Source organism: Gavia stellata, chromosome 6, assembly GCF_030936135.1.
Source record: "Gavia stellata isolate bGavSte3 chromosome 6, bGavSte3.hap2, whole genome shotgun sequence".
Lineage (NCBI taxonomy): Eukaryota > Metazoa > Chordata > Aves > Gaviiformes > Gaviidae > Gavia > Gavia stellata.
The window spans coordinates 44748256-44771672 of record NC_082599.1 but is presented as its reverse complement, the minus strand read 5'-3'; the positions used below and the strand labels follow the sequence as shown (position 1 = coordinate 44771672).

The 23417-nt window shown below is 41.4% G+C and overlaps 1 protein-coding gene across 3 annotated transcripts in view; it reads right to left on the bottom strand.

Moving 5' to 3' along the window:
- RBMS3 (RNA binding motif single stranded interacting protein 3) overlaps window positions 1–23417 on the bottom strand; it is a 714416-nt gene that overhangs the window by 340798 nt on the left and 350201 nt on the right. For 2 of the 3 annotated variants that reach the window (XM_059818611.1, XM_059818612.1), the window contains one exon: window positions 2485–2654. In XM_059818611.1, coding sequence (XP_059674594.1) covers window positions 2485–2654 — 170 coding nt within the window. The remainder of the gene's footprint in view (window positions 1–2484; window positions 2655–23417) is intronic. The other variant, XM_059818613.1, reaches the window with a different exon arrangement.

The following is a 23417-nucleotide window of genomic DNA, read 5'->3' as shown; positions in this document are numbered from 1 at the left end:
TTGGGGAACCAGGGACCTGGGTATAAGCTAGCTTTGGTGAATACCTCCCTTAAATGCAGCTCTCCAGAACTCTTGTACTGCAAAATAATAATACGGTTTATGGATTGGAATTCAGGTTTTCACCTCACATCTTGCAGCAAATTACGCTAATACTTCTATGCAGGAAGCCTAAGAGCCAGCACCTTGCGCTGTTTTGTGAGTTCCCGTTCACATGAAGTCTTTAGCACATGATGAGACCCTAGCCATGTAAACTGAGAGAGTGCTCTATAGAAGACAACCATTTCTGAAGAGACAAAGGTACGTTTTGCTCACACAGCAGCAGATTGCTGCTATACAGACTGCTTGGGGGAAGGGGGGGCAGCGGGAAGAGAAGGGATTTGGACCTTTATCCACCTTCATTACGTAACCATCTGCAAAGGTAAAGAAAATGTCTTGCAATATATTACTTCAAAAATCTACATACTGCCATGACAAATACTTGTATTTTCAGATATTTAAATTTCTCTATTATCGTCTTTCCCTTTTGCTTTGATAAATACTTTTAATATTCTGAAAAAAGACAGAACAACTGTCTGGTTCCTCCTCACTTCCATTTAGCCAAAGGATAGAAAATCAGCAAAATGAATGTCAGCATTTTTCTTAAAGAGCATCTGTTCACACAGGAACTCCATGATAGCAAGACAAAGCCCTCTAATCATAGACCAGATTAAGTTTAGTGGAGCGCATTAAAAATTTTGCCACAGTGACGAAAGGAAGCTCTCAGATACTCGATGTGCACTTCCCATATGCAGACAAGGGGTAGGGACATGCTCTCTGAACTTCATGATCCAAGTAACACTGCTCATACCACAGCCAACTTGTGCCTCACACCATGACTGCAGCACTAAGTGCCAAAGGCGTGAGGCTCCTCTAGGAATAGTTAGTTCATTCCCGATCAGCTGCTCAGCTGAAAGCATTTGTCTGAACTTGGAAAGGGTCAGACTGCAAGATGTAGTATAGCAAAATAGCTTTTTGAACATCAGCAGACTACAGTCAATTTATACCTACTGAGGATCTGTGATAATCTACTGATTATCTGTGACTGTCACAAGCGGGAAGTGTCAATGAACGTAGTTTGTACAAATGTCAGACAGGTACACTCGCAATTCAGCTTGCATGAAATATGAAAACCCACCAGCATGCTATACTCTTGCGAACAGTGAGCCAGTTCTACCTGTAGCAGCTTCAGTTGGAGAAAGTCACAGGGAAGAGTTTCAAGCTCATGTAATTTTGCTAAAGTTCAGATATCACTTCAGTAAGACTGCTAGTTCCAGTCCTAGCCAGCCATGTCCACATAAAGCATACTTAGGGAAGTCCTTCTGCATTTTTGGTCAAAATCGCAGAATGACATGAAGTTTTAACATCCCATTAAATTGTTACTCTTATTGCAAGCTTCAAAACAACAGCCATTTGGATTCAAGGCAGTAGATCATCCCTAGACTTCCTTACTTTACCAAACTTAATTTATTGATCCCTATTTGAAAGGCTGATTTGTGATGAAAAATATCAGAGATGCTATTGCCTTTTGGAATAGGCTATTGTGTGGCAAAAGCACTGTGGTTCTCTATAATCACAAGGGTGAATTTTTATCTTTCAAATCTCTCCATTTTCTTATTTCAACAGAAGAAATGTGTTATCCTGAATTCCACCCAGGTGATCTCTGTTTGGAGTCTCAAACAGGATTATTCCCCTCCCACATGTCATCAAGACTTTGGAAATCCGATCAGGTTCTCATTTCTACTCGTATTAGCCACTACATTCAGTCGAGTGAGGAGGGGTAACAGGGTGCAACATTTTTGGAAAGAGTTCTGTTATGACGCATGAGGAGCAAAGAGCTCCGTTCTGCTGCCTCTCCAGTTTCAACAGGAATAAAACATAATAAAACTGATATTTATCAGTACAATCTGCAAACATGACTCTCAAGATAAACAGGGAGGTAGAAGGTGCTACTTTCTACATCATCAGTTTTCAGTGGAATTGCAGTCAATTAGATGTTTGCTATAAGGCCACCTTCAGTGGGTTTCATACTTCTCAATCTTTGAGCCCGGCAAAATGTGACACAGCAATCAAAAGATGTGATAAATGACTGAGGTGGGAACACCCATGTTTTGTTGTGCACCGGGTTATGACTCACAGATCATTATAACTATAAAATCTGTCATTAGGGAGGTTCTCTTGCTGTGCAAATTCTCCTTTTAACACAAGAAAGAAACCCAATTAAGCTAAACAGAAGTCAATGTGAAGGCCCTCACTTCTCTATTCCCCAAAACTCATTACCAGAAGGTTTTCAACGGGCGTTAATTAGCTGTTCAAACTAAAGAAATAACAGTTAACCTTCAAGTGCAGGAGGCTTCTAATGTCTTTTTGTGGACATACATAAGTGTAAACTGAAAGGGAAGCTTTGACATTTTCCTACCCAAAGACACGGATTTTAAGTGCACTTACGGCTGGCACAGCTTGATAAGGTCCTGGTCAGTGGTGCCGGGTGGAAGGCCTCGAATGTACAGGTTGGTTTTACTCAACTGCTCTCCGCTGCTGTTGTTGCTGCTGTTGTTGCTGCTGTTTGTGCTGGGACTGGGAGGAGCCATGGGGTGGGGAGCTGGTGCATAGGACTGCTGGAGACAAAACAAAAAAGGCTGTTACTGGAAAACAAAGGCATGGCAGACTCATGTGCTTTACCCAGGTAACTCCAGAGCTATGCACTGAGGGCATGCTTGTCTTGCCCTCCCTGCCCGCCTCCAGCTACCCGCTCCCGCAGCACATGCACCCCCTCCGAGCCACCTACACCTTTCAAAATGCAAAACAAGGCTGAGATTTTGAGTTTGGCCATGGCTATGGAGTCCATTATTTTACTTCATTTCTTAATTTGGAAATAAAGTAGCTAGATTATGAGCCTATTTTATCTAGATCACAAAATAAAGCTCTGAAATGACAGATACTCAGGAGTAACTGGTATTAAAGAAAGAAGTTAAACACAATCTGCTTTAGGACTACTCTAAGAGAAGAATAAAAGTATCTAGCCAAAAGTATGGGAGCTGATGCCAGAAGCCTAGGAATTCTTTTCTAAACACGAGGAGCATCCAATACATGCACAGTCAGGTGGCCAAGAGTTACCTAGCCTGAGAGGGGAAAAAATCCAAAGCAGCCTGAAAAAAGTCTGTCATTAGGGACATCTTTCACAATAAACAGGGTTTGGAAAAGATGCGGCTAGGACCTCCCACTCTCTAAACCTTAGCCACTTCTGAACAACCACAAACCACACACAACAACTGAGAAATATCACTTAAAAAGGGAGGCATTCTCACAGGAAAAACACCACTCTCCCCTAACACATGCTATGAAAGAAGACGCACGCACGCTATAAAAATTAGCTAAGCACCTCTGATCTGGGGCAACAACAGGGAATTTAAACTGCTGCAAACATTCCCAGCATTCTGACCATCAGCATATATTCGCAGCAGAGAGTGCTTGTCAGGAGAACGAAGGAGCGGTTGCAAGGAGGAGGCCATGTCCTGTCACCCCTGTGACTGCGCAGAAAAGCTGAGATCTAGGGGAGAAGCTGGGAGAGCTGGGGGATGCTGCAGGCCCAGGCTCCAGCTGGGCAGCCGGAGGAACTGGAGTCAGAGCTCCAGGAACTTAGCCGCCTGCTAAGAGAGGGGAAATCCCGTTTCCGCAAGCTGATCAGCTTATTCTGTTAGCAGCATGTGTGGTTACAACAGCAGGTAAATGCCGGGCCAATGCTAAGTTAACCATGATGTGCTAATGGACTAATAAAAGCAAAACATGTGCAATTTTCATTATAGTAGCAATGACACTTTAGTGACTTCTAACATGTTCATTCTGTATTTAGGCCTTGAACAGAGAAAATATTTAAGTCTGTGAGTAATTCTGATCACGCTAATCAACTACCCCTTTCATTTCAGTGACCTTACTTTAGCAGTTATAATTATGTACACACTAAATCAGAGACTTGATAGATGGGTATTTTTAAATTAGTAGCTCTAAACTCTTTCAAACAAGTCCCTTTACTTAGACAAACCAAAAGAAGTTGGAGAACATAAGGGGAGCATCAGTGACAGGTGAAGCTCAGAGGCTTTGATGAAACACATGAAGTACCACACTTGCAGCAATGCCTTTCCTGCGGCTTTCTCCTTCCTTCTTCCCAGTTTCTCCCATTTAAACCAGGAGAGTTGGAACACACCATCAAGTGTCAGGCTATCAGAATTCCTCTGCAACCTAGCCTGGTTGTAATGTGACTCAAGCAGGACCCATTAAAAGGAAAAATCAGTTTAATAGACAGTGCGATCGCCGTGCTAGCAAGTAATGACATTTGCTCTCATCTACAGTAAAAGAAAAAGGGCAATGAGTTTCCTTCCCCGACTATCTGTGTAGATACTTTTGCTGACAATCAAAAGCACTTAATGCATACGGATCATATTTCTCTGCACACACATTTTATCACGGGGTAATCCCCACCCACCCAAGCTTCAATGTCATTCCCAGAAATAGAGAGCTGAAGAAGCAGCAGCCCTGAGCACCAGCACAGGGAACCGCCTCGTTCCAGGATCTGAGGCAAGTCCTGGAACTCAGGTCAACGCCACAGCCATGACACAGCTGGGTAAAACTGCAGGCAATGGTAACCTCCAACAAATACACAGACACGTGCATCTTGGAACCGCCTGGCTGAAAGCATATTTAAGTATCTGGGCACTCCAGGGCCACGGTAGAGGTAGATGTGACTGTAGCACATGTTTGGCTTCAGCATACCAAAAGCTCAGGAAATATCCCGTGGTAATCTTTTACATTACCAATGCTCAAAATGTGCAAGAAAAAAAATACAAAAAGGTCAAGGTAACATTCTTACTGCTTTACCCCACGCCTCCAAGTTTACCATACACACTGAATGCATGTAAATGATGTAAAGCAAGGACAGAATTTTCTGTAGGCCAATAAAGTGCTAGGTACTTTAATTATTAATTGTTATTATTATATATGTCTCAGCAGGGGATAATGAGTAAATGGCCTATTCTCACACCAACCTAATAAGCAAGAAAAAAAACAAGTGGAAATATACCTTTGAAATACAAAGAGCAATTTTCATTCTATTATACGATCTTTTTCCTCACACAGAGGAAAGCGCGGGGGGCCTAATTCTAATTTAAGCTTAAGACATTTTATCCCTCTCGGCCAACTGAAAGGGGACCTAGTAGTGAACATGAATTACAGTTACACTGATTTTAAGGCCACAGCTAAAAAAAAAAGTCCTCAGTATACCCAGAGAATTAGGCCATGGGATAGGTGGTCTCTCAAGCAAGAGCTGCTCAGACAATAGGCACACACAGATGCCCAGGTTCACAGCAACATCCAAAGAAATGCTTTAAGGATGGGCAGAGAGGCAGCCGCACTCCACTTTGGAGGAGGCTGATCTTCTCAGACCAGCAAGCACTGCTATACTCCAAACCCTCTTCACTCATAAATCTCAGCCACTGCAGCCCACAGTAATTTCCATGCATATCCAATATCCCAAAATACCGTCCGCAGAAAGATTACAAAATTGCCCGTACTAGGGCTGATGACATTTTCTGGCCAGTTGCCAGACTAAAAGCTTCAGGTCAGAAGAAAGCTTTGAATTCTTGTTTCCTGAGCCGATGAGTGCATGACTGATGGCAGAAGTATGCGATTTGCCTCCAAATGAGCAAAGGGTCTGGTTCGTTAATCTCCACGTAATAACTGAAGTGAAAGAAATGAATGGCAACCTGATGATCCCAGATACGGACCACTTGCTACAGGATCCCGGACGATGCCGAAGCGTGCATTGCCTGGGGAGCCGCGTGCGCACCCAACAGCAGGAAATCTGGTCCTTGTTCTGACACCAGCCCCCTCTGTGGCTGGGGGCAAAGCACTTAACTTCCCTGCCATGAGAGCCATGAGGAGCACCGCTTTCCAGACTGGCTCAAAATACCCTGACACCAGCTGTAGAAATCTGGGAAAGACATTTTGCCAACACAGCCGAGCACAGGACCTGCAGCGCTAGGAAAAAAAAGTATTAGGCAAAATCTACATGTTTTACTTCAAAAGGAAGCTGGAATTCAGAGCTGGCTTTGCCGTTAATTTTTCAAATAACCAATGCAACCAACTCATTTTTCAGTTCTCATGCTTCATTATTCAATGGGGAGTGTGGGGAGAATGAACTGGTTTGTAGATCATTCCAAGCAGCTTATTAATTTAGCATGGCTGGCTAATAGGATTTGTTTTCATCTTTGAAAAATGAATGAAATTTCTCATTTTTCATTATTTAAAAGTAAGAAATTAATGTGCTTAATTCTTATCCATTCTCAGGAATGCACCCTTGTGCTTAAAGCCCACCGTTGAGTTCTCTGAAACAAAGTGCCCCATGCAAGCATGCACAGCTAAGCATGAACAATGAGATACCTTGGTCTTTCTTACTCTATAACCCAGAAATGCTGAACCAGAAGCCTCTTGGTTACTAAACGAACAACACTCCTCCTTCCAACATCCAACCTCCTTCTGCAAGAATGGTATTTATCTTCCCATGGCAACGACAGCACTCTTACATAGTTTTTCACTTGTTGCAAGTTTAGTCTAAAGCATTTTTCTTCCAAAGCAAAACACTATTTAAAAAGACAAATTTAAAATATTTTTTCACATACAATTCCTTTTGGATGGGAATCACAGGCCCCAGATGCCAAGTTGTAGAGTCTGCTTCATTAGCAGCAGCTGGCTCCTTGGCAGGCTTCTGAGGCAGTCGGGCTTGTGGTTTTGGAGTGGCCTCAGAGCCTAGGATACAGCTGGACAGCTACGCTAATGGACTAGCCAATTTGTTTGTATTCACCTTTGGCTATCCCAGATTTGTACTCTTTTATCCACTTGAAAGTAAGGTCTTGGAAAGATTCTGCATTAACACTGACACGTTGACTTTTCCTATCGTAGTGCACATTTTACATTAAAAAAAAATTAGTACAACACACAGTCCTGCATTAAAACGTGTGTTATTCAAGCATTTGTGAACATACACTATCCATTTTGCTCTGAACAGAGTGTTTTCCAGCTGCTAGATTCATCTCACTTAGAGTCCAATTGCTACACAATTCCCTCAGCTCCTGATTGAGAGGATAAAATAAGGTGAAGTAAATACAAATAAACTGTGCAAATATCAGGTTACAGCTCACACCAGCAGAACACTGTTCTCTTTACACCCTACTGTACAAAGGAGTAATTTTTGAGAGCTGGAGGGTTCTCACTGGCCAATTATAGTAATGATGAGAGGATGCCACCAACTTACCGGCCTGTTTACAGGATTTTGGAGCTGACTGAATGGCAAATCTCATTAAGCAAAAGACAGTCATCACAGTTGCAGAGAAAACAAAGAGATAGGGCAAATATAATAAAAAGAATTAGATAAAAGCCACAGCAACTCTTCTGCCTTCAGCTGGCTTCCTCAGTGAGGAGCAGCACCAGAAGGTAAGCTGTATTTCTCATCCATCGCCAGGTGGAATAGAAAAGTGAATAAAAGATGAACATTGAACTGGCAACACAGAAACCTTGTGTCTTTTAGAAAGGCTGCTGTTAGGGGAGCTTGGGTCATAATTTTCTTCCAGAGTTTGAAGGGCATTCACCAGTCATGCAGAATCCAGCCATGACTATTGTCTAGCTCCCATCCAGCCAACGAAGGCCTGGAAGACAGAGCTCCCCTTGGACGCGTCTCTACATAGGCAGATCTTTCCCTAGACATCTAACAGAAAACAAACAGATGTAATAGCACGCATATTTTCTAACCTCTCTGCACAGTGACAAAGCTTCCCGGACTGTTTCTGTAGAATCAACAACCCACCACTTGGCAACGTTTTCCATTTCTAAAGGAATGGCACGTGACAATGTAAGTAAACTCAGAAGATGAAGACAGACAATAAGCTTCAAAGTCTGTTCCATCACAGTGCTTTTAATCAGGAAAACCAGAACACACCTCAAGAGGATTTTGATTTCTCTGAACCACTTCCAAGGCCTTTAAAAGTCATTTGCTGGATACAAGAAGACCTGTGAGTCAGAGCTGCTGGGTTACACTCTCTGTACTGCCACTGCATCACTGTGCTACCCCAAGCAAGTCATTTAGATTCCTTATGTCTCAAGTTTACCAATCTGTAATGATTCTTCCTTACCTTTTCAAGGCTTATATAACGTTCTGTGATTACTGGATGAAAGATGCTATTGAGGACTGCAATATTACTCAAACATGGGGAAAATATTATTAAAATTTAACTTACCAACCAAAGCTCTTCCTAATTCTTTTGCAGATAAAAACTATTTCTGCATACAGTGATTTTGCTACCCTGTACCCAAACCGAATGAACAAAATAATTTTAAAGCTTAAATAGAATACCAATCCAATTAGCTTTCTCATTAAAAATAATTATTTTTTTTAAAAGAAACCTTAGAATTATTCAATCACAGTGTTCTATTGCTCATGCTTCTTACATACATTGAACTTTTTTTTGTTTCATTCTATTCCAAACAACACCTTTAGTCCATAGGAAAAAGGTGTCATCGTGTTTTGCTTACCCTTTCTTTTCACACAGCAAAAAAGATCACTTGTGAAAAATGACGATTATGGAAAAAAAAAAAAATAGTCCTCCAATAGGCACAGTAGTCATTCAACAATCAGATTAAAATTGGCATTTGATGGGTCGATAAGATACTTTGAGATCTTTGTTTCACACACAAAGCTGTTGAAATTAGTAGGCTAAATACTCCTGGGGCTTACAATTCCCTTGAACCTGGCACAAAGCACAAAAGCTCCATAAAGCATAAGCTCAGGAAGAATTTGGCTCAATTTTCTCTGTTCTAAAATACTTCTCTTCCAAATCACGACTGCCTAGCTTTTAGCATTTTATAAGCACCTAGAGGTAGAAAATGCATAGGAAGCAAGGAATCCAAGGGAAGAGGAGTAAGCCCTTTATTGGACAGGACCTGCAAAGTACGTCTCATTTTATACAGTTTTCTGCATTAAAACCAACCAACCAAAAAACTTCAAAAGCAAATTGGTCAGGTGGAAAGCAGCTTATTTTGAAGTACAATGAAGTTTAAATAATAAAGTGGATTAGAGCAGATATCATTAGGATAGACTGATGGTCATTTTGCCTGAGGAGGAGCAGGCCCCAGTGAAACCCATTCCAAGACAAGGGAACAGCACAGAGATGACGAGCATCATTTGCAGACTGAGAACGCCCCAGCCATCACTGCACCCCTGGGTTTTGGTCACTAAATAGATGCAAGCTGCAGAGCCACCAACCTCAGCCCTTCACCCTCTCCTCCCTACACGTTGCTATACCAAAGATAAAGTACTCACCCCTCATAAGCAATTTTCTGTTTATCTGTGGACTGCCTGTCACTCTGGACTAAAGTATGGTAGCTTCCCTGAATTTAGGCCTTCTCACATCCAGACAGGAGGGTACAAATTAGTCCTTAACACTAAAAAGCCAAAGACTATGAATAAGAGCTGTGTCACCAAATAAATATTTTCCAGAGCGGAAAACAACCTTCACAGCCTTGTCTCCTCCCGTTTATTTCATGGCAGGAGGCTCCCATGACAGACCATTCCTGTGGCATTATTTATTTTTCAGCAAGGGAGAAGAAGAATTCTTTCTATAGATAAAGTATTTTGGCACTTTTGCAAACTCGTAAACAGAAACCTATATCCTTTGACATAAATTAGTGTTATTGCTTTATTATCCAATCCATTCATGTTTTATTGATGTACTGAGACTAAATGTGAACAGAATCTAGACCTTAAAAATACTAAAACTGGGCAATCTGGACAATAAAACATTGCAATTCCCGTAATAGGAATATTTTAGAGCACAAATCAAAATATGACAGCAATTACTGCCTCTGATACCCCAACTTTGTGATACAAAAATGGGGGGAAAAATAATAAATTTAAGTAGAAATAATTATTTGTGTTTACATTTCCATGCAGCCAATTTTGGGGCTACAATGATGAGTTGTTGGCCCATTTGAAGGTTAAGTATAAAAATGCAGATCGAAAGGCTGATACTTAACTTTCCAAAAGTTTGCAAAAACAAACACGTTTTTGGTTCTGAGAAACTAAATTTACTCTCTGGGTATTTGTTTACATGTTGCAGACTAAAAGCATCTTAGAAATGAGATGTAGCAGGCACGTGCTTTATTGCATTGCTTTTCTGCACACAGTCCACGCATACCACAGCATCAACACTGGTGTGAGAACCTGAGGATAATAAAAGCCCATCACATAAAACTGAATTTAAAGCACAGAACAAAACCAAAACATCAATATCATCTCTTTCCTTTCCACTTGAGAATTTGGTGACCAGAGATCAGAAGCAGATATGTTTTCGTTTTGCAGAATGAAAGCCCAACCAAAAAGATTTTTCAAAATCCAACCCAAGTTTCCTCAGTTTGTCTTTCTTATGGAAGAATGAAGTGGGAAATCTGCCACTGTTGACATAAGCATTGGTGGGATGGAGGAACCAGGGGTGGCAGAGCTCCCCAGGAACAGCCCCCATCACCTCCCCATGTTACCACAACAATCTTTTGTAGATGCATATGGGGAACCTCTGCGCCCTCCATCCAGTCCTGTATAAAGATGAGCTGTGCCTCCCCTCCTGTGGCTAAAGGAATCCGTGGAACACAGAGTTTGGGAAAGGTTTGTCCCAAAGATAACAGTGTGACACCATCACAACAGAATTTGGGGCATTCCACAATAGCCAGAGTTCATGTTTTCCTTGGGGCCCCTTGGGCTACAGCAATGCACTGCTCCCAGGCCAGGGGCCAGAGGATGCCCACAGAAGATTATGAGCCATCACAAACCTCACCACATTTTTGCTTCCAGTGCAAACTCCTCTAACAAGTTCATTATAGCAAATAGCTTTTAAAAAAATTGCCCATACAAGTCATTACAGTTGATGCCTAATTCCTTGCCTAGGAAGGAACCAATCTCATGAGACTGATGTCTGTAATGTCATTTAAAGGAGCACTAGAAAGCCCTCTGATAGTACGCTGATACAGCTGGGACAAGGATCTGACAGTAGCAGTTAGGATTTAGGTGTCAACCTATGGGCGTAATTGGCCAATGCAGCACTGGGCACCTTCATGCTTGTGACAGCCCTGAATCCTGCACCACGAAAGGCTGAGGGAGGCAGGGAAGCTGGGGTGGCCACGCGAGGGTCTCACCGCTGGCAGCGCGCTGCAAGAGGCAGCTGGGTCTGAAACCCCATATTAGGAACCTCTCTGTCCCATTCTAGGTACTTCTCCACAGCCTTGAAATGAGCTGTCTATGTGAAAGAGTGAGTTTTATAATGAAGTCACCATTACACATGAGCTAGGATACTGTTTGGGTCCACGTAAAGACTGAAGTGAAGGAATGGGTCTGCAAGCCTTAAAGTTGGTAATGAGATGAGTTGCAGACCTTCATCAGGACAAAAGCAGCTTTGTGTACCCACTACCAACATCCCAGGCGCACATAAAATGTTAGGTGCCTGGGAAGGTGAGCAAGATTTACCATGATGCATTTGGGGATTTACGCACTTCCTTCTTCAGCTAGTGTCACTAAGTGCTTAAATTCATATGCTAAGGAAGTTGAATACAGATAAACACTCTCCACTTTGTTACCATAGACTCTGATGTCTTATAAAATCTCCATTTTCTCTAGATTTCATGTGTCAGACATGGGAGGTAGTGTGAGAAATGCTATAATTTTCTTTGATTTAACAAACCTCTACTATAATTTACGTTTAATTTTTCTTCCAGACATCAATCAAATCCACTTGAGCCAAAATTTACTAAATAAACTAAATAATTAATGCAAAAATTAAGAACCTCTTTATTCTATTTTTTGAATTTTTAGAATTACACTAAATTTATTTACAGTCATTCCTACCTTCTTACTTAAAATTAAACTTTCTATAAATGATACTGGTTTTGAGGATGAATTTACTCAAACATGCTATGAATGTGTAAAAAAGCCCCAACACTGCTGTCTTTTTGAATCCATGAAATAAAATATTTCCATATTTTTGTTTCCATTCATACTCTTATTAGAAAATCATACGTACCTTAGACTGAATTGAAGCCTGAGCACTAAACCTTCAGGATGCATCCTATATTCACACCAAATGCAGACCGAGGCAAAGGTCCAAACTGATCAGCCCATCCTCAGGGGTGTATTTGACCACCTGTGTAACTAGATGTCATAGTAATTACTGCCTATCACGCACTTTGTTGTCATGACTGGAGGTCCTGAGAATGCCTGCAGGACTACTGAATGATGAAAGCCTCCTCCTAAATTTTATACTACTTAAAGACACTGGAAAATGACAGCTATATCTTAGCAGCTAGTGAGATTTTGACATTTGTTTTTGCTAGAATGTAAATAACAACATGAACTTATTTGAAAAGTAAAAAAAACTTCAGAAAGTCCACTTTGCTTCAAAATCAGTGAATCTGAATATGCACAACCCTGCCCTGCTGGTTAGATATACAAAAGACCTATCATTTCTTACACTGTAATCCAGTATTACTCAGCAAGTCCTTTCCCTTCTAATTCCTACTTCTTTCTTCAATGTTTTCACCGTTTCTGGTGTTCAGCACTTCTCAGAGCAGGAAATCAAAAAGTCTACATTTACTATGGTCTAAGTTCTCAGTTTCTTCCCATTTCTTCAGCAACAGATTGTGCTTCTGTGCTCGTCCAAAGTTTCAAATGTCATTCGACTCATGTGCTCAGAAATGTTGACTCAATTAAAATATCCACACAAAACTAAATTGCAGTTTGGCAAAAAGTAACCTACCCTTTTTTACCCATTTTTAGAATGGCTCTTACATAACCAATGCAGAAATTTAATTTCATTGTGACAGCTTCCTTTTCTCAGTTCCCTAAAATTATCATTATTTTCTGCTAAATGTTGTGGGATGGTGAGCTAAGTATCTTGCAGATTCAGCTGAAGACATTTCACCTAAACCATTTTGGGCTTTGTGCCATGCACTTTTTCCATACTGTGCATAGCAATACAAAGAACCTGAACCTGTGCACTCAGGGCTCAGAGGTGAAGAGCCTCAGCTGTTTCATTACATATCTGTGTAAAATCCAAGGGAAGACTAATTGGGATAATGAGGTACTCCTGTTGCAAGCAATAGGAATTCAAAGTAACAGGATACATATGTTAAAATTCCTGAAACAAACCAGAAAGTTGAAAAAAAAAAAAAGAGAGATCCTAACACATTCATCTGTATTTACTATGTTTTTCATCCAAATTATACATTTCTTGATAAACAAGAGCTTAAATTTCCTTCTGCACTGCAACATTGCCTCCAATCTCTTCTGTTAGCTTTCTGGCTTTTTGACCTTTTAATATTCTTCATTCAAGCTGATTTATTTTTTAAGTCTGAATTTTTTTCTCTGGAAAGGATATGTATTTGAAGTCATTTCAAATGTTAAATTAGGATAGCGAAAGTAAGAAAGAAAGCCTCCTTAATACATTTCCTTAATAAATGTTATATCAAGATTTAGAACAGAAGCTTGAAGAACGTTACCAAGTAACAATAAGGTTTATATTTCAAATTAGATACATAAAAATATTCTAAAAGTCCTAATCGCTCTTAATACCACTGTCTTAGACTCATGTGCATGAAATGTTGAGCAAAGAAAGGAAATTTAAATCTAAAATGAAAAAATAATTTACATCGTAAGCCACAACAGGGAACAGTGACAACTACAATGACTTCTAACAAAACAGTAATCAGATCGTAACAGCAACGTACCATGTTACCAGCTGGAGCAGAAATTGTTTAGAAATACCAGGGCACTAAGGTTGTCTATGGGCACATTGGAAGCAAAAGACTAAGGAGAACACTTGCCCGCCGCTGAATAGGGCAGGGCACTAACGATGAAGGACGCAGGAGAGATGGAGGCACTTGGTGCTTTCTTTGCCTCAGCCTCCACTGGCGAGGTCTGCTGCCAGGCCTCTCGGGTCCCTCTGACAAGTAGTAGGGCCTGAGGTGAGAGGCGCTGCCCCAGAGGAGGAGCATTACGTTAGAAACTACTCCGGGAAGCCAGTTACAGGTGACTCAACACTGACCGCAAGGGACAATGACCGCAAGGGAGCTGGACGATGTCACCGTGAAGCTGCTCCCTCTCATCTGTCATAGGCTGTGGCAACTGGAGGGATCAGGATGTTCCCGATGACTGGAAAAAAGGCAAACGTTACAGCTGTCTTCAAAAGAGGGAGGATCTGGGGAACTGCAGGCTGGCCAGAGCCTGGCAAAAACTAAAGAGCAAAGCCTCCTGGGAGCTGTGTCTGAGCACCTGAGGGACAAGAAGGTGACTAAAAGCCTCCAGCATGGATGAGCAAGGGCAACTAACGCTTGGCCAACTTGCTTGTCTTCTGTGTTGAACCAACTGGCTCTACAGATCAGGGGAGAGGAGTGGATGTTGTTTAGCTTGAGTTTAGCAAGGCTTGCAACACGGTCCTCCACAGAGTCCTTGCAGTCAAACTGAGGAAGGCATGAGCTGGAGCAATGACAAGGAGGATAAGAAACTGACTGGAAGGTTGGGGTCCAAGGGGAGTTGTCGATGGTTCGAAGCCTAACCAGCAACAAGGCACAACTGGAACATGGATACTGCGGCCGGCAATGTGGTACCATCACCAACGAGCCGGACAGCGGGAGGGAGTAGACCCTTACTGAGGTTGCAGATAACACCAAGCTGGGGGGAGCAGTTCACTGACTGGAGAAGAGGGCTGTGTCAAAATATTATTATCAGTATATCCAATGCTCTAAGAAAGAACTGCTTAACACAAAACTCTTTCACCTCACGCATTACGTATGTTAAAAACCCTCCAAGTTTACTTACAGAACGAATGTCTACTAAGTGATTTCTGCAGGTGCAGATATATCCTATAATCAAATTCAACTGCACACAAAGGATTTACTAAAACTGAGACATCTGAACTTTATTCCTTTGCTATGCTTTGACCTCAAGCTTAGTTCATTTGCTAAAGTCATTATAAAACAACAAGGTTCCACACAGATTTCAGCAGCAGTAGTATTTACATTAATGCAATATCCTTGGTTTAAAGTCATTAGAAATGCTGAAAATCCTGCTCCTCAGCTTCTTTGAAGATCTACAGTATAGTCTAAGGAAACATTGGCTAAGAAAAAACACTACCATTTTCAAGGCAGCCTGGTTCTCAATCATTTGAAGTGAAATAAACTGGCAGGTCTTTAAAGATCTCTGAGACAAAAAGTTACACCATTAATGTCACTGCCAGCTGCCATCAGATAATCAAAGTTCAATTTTGGTAAGATTTTAAATTAAATGCAATCCTAGTTATAACAAACAGATTTTACCTTCTTTTTTTTTTTTCCCCTACTTCTTGAAATAGGGAAGGCCTCCCCCATCATATCAACAAATAGCTTTCAATGGGCTTACTCAGACCAGGTACTCAAGAGTATCTAGGCACAATCTTAGACATAAAATGTTGCATACAATAGCTCTAAAGTGGTAAATTACAACTTAAGCCTCAATTTTTTTTTAATTTGGCCCAGAAAAAACTTGAAAAACAACTTCTTCTGTGATATTAAAACTGCAGCGGTATACTGAAAGACATCAGCAGATACACTGCAGGACTCCAAGATGTGTCTGAGGACAGCTGCAGGACTGAATCCCACGTACAACACAAGGAACTAAACTATCACTAAATACCTCTACAAAGGCTGGGGTCTTGTGGAAACCAGAACATACCTAATCAAGTGTTTATATGACCATGTGGTGATGACTACTCACATAGGATCCAAATTCAGACTGTACAAACTCCTGAGGTCCAACATTTCCTAATTTCTGACTCCTTGACTGTATAACCTTAACTTCTTTTAACAATAATTAACAGAGTCTGATAACAGAAGCTGACAGTTACTTTACATAAGAAAGACCACATTTGGGGAAAACAAATAGCCCACCTAGTGGAGAGCTTTACATTTGGGAGTTGCTAATAACAGGTATTTTGGGAAATGGCATAAGAGATGCAAGCAGAGAGTAATTATTCCCAGTACACCTTTCACTTTGGGATGTCCCAACCAGAAGCTGCATGTGGACCATCAACCTAACACATACCAAAGGTCCCACCTCTTCCATGATTTGATCCATTTAGACTTTAGTCTAAAAACCTCTTTGTTGTAATCAGTTTTAGAATTTAATTTGATATTAAAGAAAAAATTTAAAAATCATTTTATTTTAAATCTGCCACCAAAAAAATGTAATTGGTGCTGCTTCCCCCCATTCCTGTTTTACAAGGAAAATTTTGTGGTGGTTCTTTTTCCACCTTCTTCTTACCATTCAGAACATTTTATGTGAAACCCTGTCTTACTTTATCCCATATCTTACATGGATAATCCTCAAAAACATGAGGAGGTGGCAGCCACCCAGTCAGGGGGATTGCCATTGCATCTTTTTGCAAGTAAATAGAAACATCGTTGACATGGTGATGCATGTGCCAAAATAGAGAGTCAGATTATTAAAAGTGCTAGATGTTTTCAGCACGCTTCGAAAAACAAATGTCTATATTAAAAAATATTTATTCTTAGGGATTCCTCCTAAAAGGAAAATGAGAAAAAGGGAATCCTAGACTAAAGATATATAGATACTCTTTTAACTCTACAGGTGTTAAATATCTGTGTTATCCCTCATATGCCTAATATTTTGTTTGCAATGGCTTGCTGCCAGATTTCTTTTCTTGAACCTGGGCTAATGCAGTTCTTGCAGGGCAAAAAGTCTTTCCATGAAGGAAATAACCTGTTATTACGCTATTATGTATTTCACTGACGTCCATTTATCATTACGATTCCCTCACCCTACCACGCCCAACAGATGAAACTCTCCTACAAAAAAGAAAATGCATGAAGAAACATGGCATCCCTGGGAGGGGCCCTGCCATAGCTTTCTGTTGCCATACAGAGGCCAGTTCTCCCTGCCCTGTCTCCAGCTCCCCACACTCAAGACCTCATCCTGCTCCCAACACATCTGGAAGAGCCTCTGTAGCCAGCAGACCTTTGACAATCCACTGGTCTGGCGAGGATGGCCACAATTTAAAAGATCCTTTGCAGTCTGTATACTAAGGATTTCTGAGCCACATGTGGCCTCCTGGCATCCTCCCCCATTTCTCCTCATCCCCCCTTCTAAATATCAGCAGCTGCATAAAGATGCCTCAGAACATCTGGACGGACAGGAGTTGTTCAGCCTCTGATGGTGAAACAGGCAAGTACAGGTGAGGATCAAAATGCAGAGTGATTCCTGCAATTTGTAACATAGCTCTGAAAAATATGGCAATGGCTATGAAGTTACACATATGCATTCATTACACTTTTCTGTCTCCATATCATACATTTCTTCTAGCAAAGAAAACAGGGTTTTTTTTCTCATTAATGCTTTTTATGGTCTTTGGTAATTCTTCTGCAGAAAGCTAACTACCACATTGATATAAGCCAGGAAAACAAGACTTTGAAACATTTCCACACACACACAATGCCATCAAGTACGATGACACACAGTATAGCCTGGTTTTCCTTAAAGCACTACCTCCAGAAGTGTTAACTGCCAGATTTCTGCAGCGACAGTCTGCAAGGCTAAAATTAGCAAGCAACATCTTCCCTTGCACCTCATCACATGATAGGAAACAAACATAAATAGGGAAATACAATATGTTCCTAAAGGTGGAGTCTGAATACGTTCATCTCTGTAACAGTTTAGAATTAAAGGACACTTACACAAGCAGCTTCTCGTGATCTGTCATCTGCTACTACCATTATAATTCACTTTCTGCATAGACCACCTCTAAATATTTTCCTTTACAACCCAGTCTGGCCTGAATCAAATTACTTCATGTCTATGTTACAGACAAATTGTTTTATTAGGCACCACTATGTTACCAGATGCCTATTTATTCTAGCACCCTTCTGCATAGATAACACAAACCTTTCAGTGAATCCATCTCATTGATAACTGTTATTCTACATTTCACCCAAGGGTATCACAAACTCCCTCGGAGGCCACATCCCTCCCTCCTGCACTACTGAGGTGCAGCTGATTGCAGGCTGGATGGCAGGACTTGGAAGATAAAACACCAGGTCATATTTCTCTTTTGGTCCCCCCCCCCCCCAAACAGTGCCATGCAGTCCTTAATAGCCTTCCAAAGCAGCAGTGGCCCTTCTTTTTCAAAACCTTGTTCAGAGGACACGCATAAAATCAGGCATATTTAAGTCAATTTGCTAATTCAAACACAACGAAGGGTAGAATCAAATCTGCTGAAGCTTCATCGCAGTCCACACACAAAAAGAAAGCATAGCCAAATTATCAACTCATTTAGGACCTTTATTTCTCCTGCATAAGGGAAGCAGGAATAGTTCTTCGCACACACACAAAAACCCGGACATACGTCACAGTGTTGCATAACACTACATAGCATACAACAGGAGTGCATATAGCTAATATGATTCAACTTACACAGTGCTCTGACAACCTGCTTCTAAGCTTATCATCACCTCGCTGGCTCAGTTCTAGCTCAGCTTGACTACCTCTTCTACTCTTCTTGCTGCAGCGGTGTGCCTGTGGCTGAGGACAAGGGATAACTTTTCCCTGAACCAAGGCTCGGCTTGGCCACGACTTCCCAAGGCAGTGCCCTGGATGCTCTGATGCCACCGCGATTTCAGCAGACCTGAGGTAGGGAGAGGCAGAGATTTTTCTGCAAATCCCCCGGGATCCGACTGCTTCTATTTTAGTATCCCTAATTACAAACATAGAACATTTTAGGACCAAAAACAGCAGAGCTTTTTTAAAATTAGCCACACCATTTTACTTGAAGACACCCTGGCAGCGGGCAACTCCACAGGCTAGCAGCCTACTTGCTAAATTAGTGTTTATCACTTGAACACAGTAGCATTTCTTACAGTTTAAACTTGAGTCTCAATTTAAAGACATCTTTAAGAAAAAAAAAAAAAGGCCTCTGGATAAGCAGTTCTCACCCAACATCCCAAGTTTGTGAACTGACCTTGATGTTTAATAAGAACCATTTCTGCCAATAGAAGGGAATTAAAAACAAACACACACAAACCCCTTTCCCCTGCCACAACAGCTAAGGAGCAAACAAGGCCATCGCCATCGATTCCTTTCAAGCCATTCATCAAACTACTGGCAAGAAAAATAAGGCCCAGCTTTGTTACAAATAGAACAATGAAGAAAAAAGGAAGTTGAAAATTAAGGAAGAAATGCTCACAGACAATAGATGGGTTTAAGTTTTTTTTATTCATTTTTTTGTCAACAATCCAGGCACCAGGGTTTTCTTTGCTGCTGCAAAATTACTAAGAAAAGTACTAAAAAAATTACGTGGCTGTTTCCGATTAATTTCATGACTTCGAATTTCAAGTCGTTCTTGAAATATTTCATTGTTTTTCAGAGCTTTTTTAAATAAATACAACATTCATTAATGAAATCAGGAAAGGACAAACCACTTTCAACTTTATAAGCAGTAGCTGATCTTACTCAAAAAAACCATCCAAATTAGCTTACTTTCACTCCCTGTGATCCTGTTGTTCCTATTTACAGATTTTTAAACTGAGCTCAGCTTCCTTGAAAAACGAAAGCAAAACATCCCTACAAAACAAAAATCCACCACCAACAAAAAAAACCCTCAACACCTTCTCCAAACTGAGCCCACGATATTTGCCTTCATCCGCCAAGGCCTTAAGAGTGCCTTAGCTGTGTTTATTAGCTACAGGCTGGCACCAGTTAGGAGGTGCACACAAGATCAGCTCCATCCCCCATCCCATGCACCTTAAGAGACAGACACCCCTCCCACAAGGTTACGGTCCAAGGGCTTGGTCATGCTTTCATCATCACCAAGGAGGCACAGCGCTAACACACAAGGACTAAACACATTTCCCAGGAGAGCTGAGGCCAGTCAGCAGGGGTGAACTAGGTGGAGATGCACAGAAGTGCCCCATGCAGACAACCAGGATCTCAGCATCGCATCACTCACCTGAATCCCACTGCCTTGCAGCAGCACCCGATCCCTTCTTCACATCCTTCACTTTCCGTCGGAGCAAAGATTCTCCGAAATGAATGTGGACGGTGGGATTGGCACTTTGTATCAATTAATAAATTTTACAATAGGGAATACCAGTCATGTGACAAGGCTGATAAGTGATTACCAAGATGCCTCACAAATCAGTATCAACTTGCCATATTTTCAGTTTAAAGCAATTAAGGATATGAAAGGAGACCCTTTCTTCAGAGAAGGTAAAGTTGGCAGGATAGAAGGTCTCTTGACCTCTAGTACCTAACACTTGCAGGTGAAGCGAGGTAGCAGGATAATTATCCTTTCTGAAGATCTGGTGGCATTGCTTATGCTAGCAAGTTAATTTTCTCTATTTTCTAAGCTCCCTTGCAAGGATCCACTGGTGGCTGGTCTCTCCCTCTCTAAGCTGACAGTTTATTCAAATAACTGACACTATTGTTGTTATCATTAAAATAGCTTCCATTCAAGCTGCCATTGTTTAACAGCCATGGTCTGTGTATATAAAAAGAAAACCCTTTAAAACTCATTTCAAAGATGTCTGTTAGCCCAGGAAATATTTAACGGCAGCAGTAGCTACGCAACCAGAAGGTTAAGTTAGTTAGTGTTTATGACAATTGCACTTTGCTATTCTATCCAATGGCAAGAACATCCTTGCATTTATCAAGGGAACAGATTTAGTAAGAAACTGCACACAGCAAGAAATAAATGAGAGATGCAGGGAAAACTCGTATTACTGTGGCATCTGCTAGAGCTATTTTAGAACGGTGTCCCCCTGTGCTGCTCCACTGATGGGCCTGTGAATACTCACTAAAATTTAAATCCATTTCTCAGGCTTTTGTAAATAGGCCACAAAAACTTAGCAAGTCTCAGAGGTTTTTCTTTTTTATCATCCCATCATTTTCTTCATCCATTTAGAAAATGTTACAGCCTATGCTTTGGAGTGGCCCTTGTGCCCTGGACCTGCTGTGAGAAAGGCTCTGCACTTCCCGCCTCCTCTGCCAAAGAAAATATTGCTTGTGGCGTGTCCTCAAGTCCTCTTGCATATAGGGTCAGGCTCAGGAAGAGTTTGCCCTGAGTACTATTCATCCCTCAAACTGGACTTTAGTATCCCATTTCCTTAAGCGCATGTGAAAACCCCGGCTCATCTTTTGCTTTGCCTATGCACAGGTACCCTTTGCACAGGCAAGGCCAAATAGATACGTCCTATCATTTTTCGGTTTTTTTAAAGGGGCTGATTCACTGTCCCATGAAGCAGAGTCCACCTCTTTTCAAAGCAAGCTGTTCAACTCACCAACATTTAATTACGTTTTGTCTCCCATTAGGATGTGGCAGCCTGACCAGAAAGCCAGAAAAACATAAATGCAGAAATGGCTTTGAGCAAGATTGAAAGCCCTCTGCTCCCCTTGGCAAATCTGAGCTACTCACACAGACACCGAAATAATTGGAGCGGTGTGAAAATATACTCAACTGTGAGAGCAAAGGTTGTGTAAATCCAGCCACAACTAACTTAAGAAAAATGCATATACCATCTCTTACCCTGATTTTTATTTTTTTTAGTTGGTGTTACATGCTACAGCAAGGTCTACGTTACCTCAAGAGACAGAAAAAAGTAGTAATGGGAGTATAAAACAGAACTAAAATGGTATGTCTGAAATTTAAATATGCTAATCTGTAAGTCTCCTCATTAGGTGGCTGGGTTTGGAACACAAAAAGCAGAATATATCATGATTTGAATAAGTTACACTTAGCAACATGAAGGATAACTGCTGAACTGCTGACTTCTACTTCTGGAAAGAGAAAGTTTATTCTGATGCTGGCTATACCAACATATTAACTCTTAAAGTTATCAGTCTCCACACAGTAGTATCAAAAAGGCTTTTCTTCTTCCTCAACAGGATGATAAAGGGAAATCCCACTCTCTTAGCTATACAAGCATTCCCATATAAAACAAACTGCTGACTTTTTGGTGAAAAAAAATTATATCTGTACCATCAAAACGGCCATCAGCTTGGGTAGAGAAAATCATTTGCATGCTGAACAAGGAAAGTGCCAAACTGGAGAAGAGAGCATCTGCTATGGAGGAGGCTATAATTATCTCACGCATCTGAACACCGCTGGGCATTGAAGTTACATTAGCTATTTTGCCAGATACTCTGCGTTCAGGGCTCCTACATGACACCAGCAGGAAATAATCAAGAGTTTGCGAGACCTGTCAATACAGACCTTACACATTTTGAAAGGCTCTACTTTTGATGGCATATGCCTAGTCTTCTTGCTCTAATACGATGAAAATCTCAACTGTTTTGCTGTTACTGTCTCATATTACAAAACGCTGTAGCACTGCTAACCGCAGCACTCACAGGTAACAACTACTTCTATACAATCCACCCTGGCATGCTCTGCTGGTTAAGCATTTTAACAGAGGTCTTCGAGATTTCAGACAGAAGGCAAAACCCCAGCAAAAATACCACTCTGCAGCCCTACCTCCATCCAGCAGAAAAAGCAAGTAAGTGACTTCCCTCAACGGATGTACAGTCTGTTGCTGTCATGGGAACTTTTCCCCTGGGGATGCCAAGCGGAGGAGAGACTCGAGCCTGCTGCCAAACCTGCGTGCAGGACCTGTGTGTGTCTGCGTGTGCAGGGGCAACTCTCAGTCCCAGGCCCCACATTCAAATCCCCTCAGTGAAAGCCTTTTACGGGTGCATTCTTTGATATTTTGTTAGGTTATCATGCACTTCTGGTCCACTCCCAGAGAACATAGCAACTACAGCTGATCCCCAGCAAGTCTGCTTTAACTACCCATCTCATGCCTGTCATCAGCCGATCACACAGGAAAATATGGAAGAAGGTTATAAAGCTGTTGTTCTTCTAGGACAACAAATAAATATTGTTCTTTTTTCCCCACAAGCAATATGCATAATTGTCCGCTTCTGGAAAAGTAACTCAAAAAAAGTAAAACATTTTTCCCTGTTAATTCGCAGTCTATGCCTGTGCTTTTCTGAGAAGGGATCAGGGGAGAAATGGGATGATAAAAACACAAACTGCAGCAAGAAGAGTGTACAACAATTTCCTTTGATTCTGGGATCACTAGAGGCTAGAAGAAACTTGGCTGCCTGGGTATCTCAAGGACAGATTCTCACGTGAGACTCCAGCCCGGCTGTGTCACAGACACTGACAGATGGGTTTCCCCAGCCTTGAACAACCTAATGGAGCTTTTAGCCAATTTGCATACTGGCTGTCGCTAGGTGAAATGGGTATGTG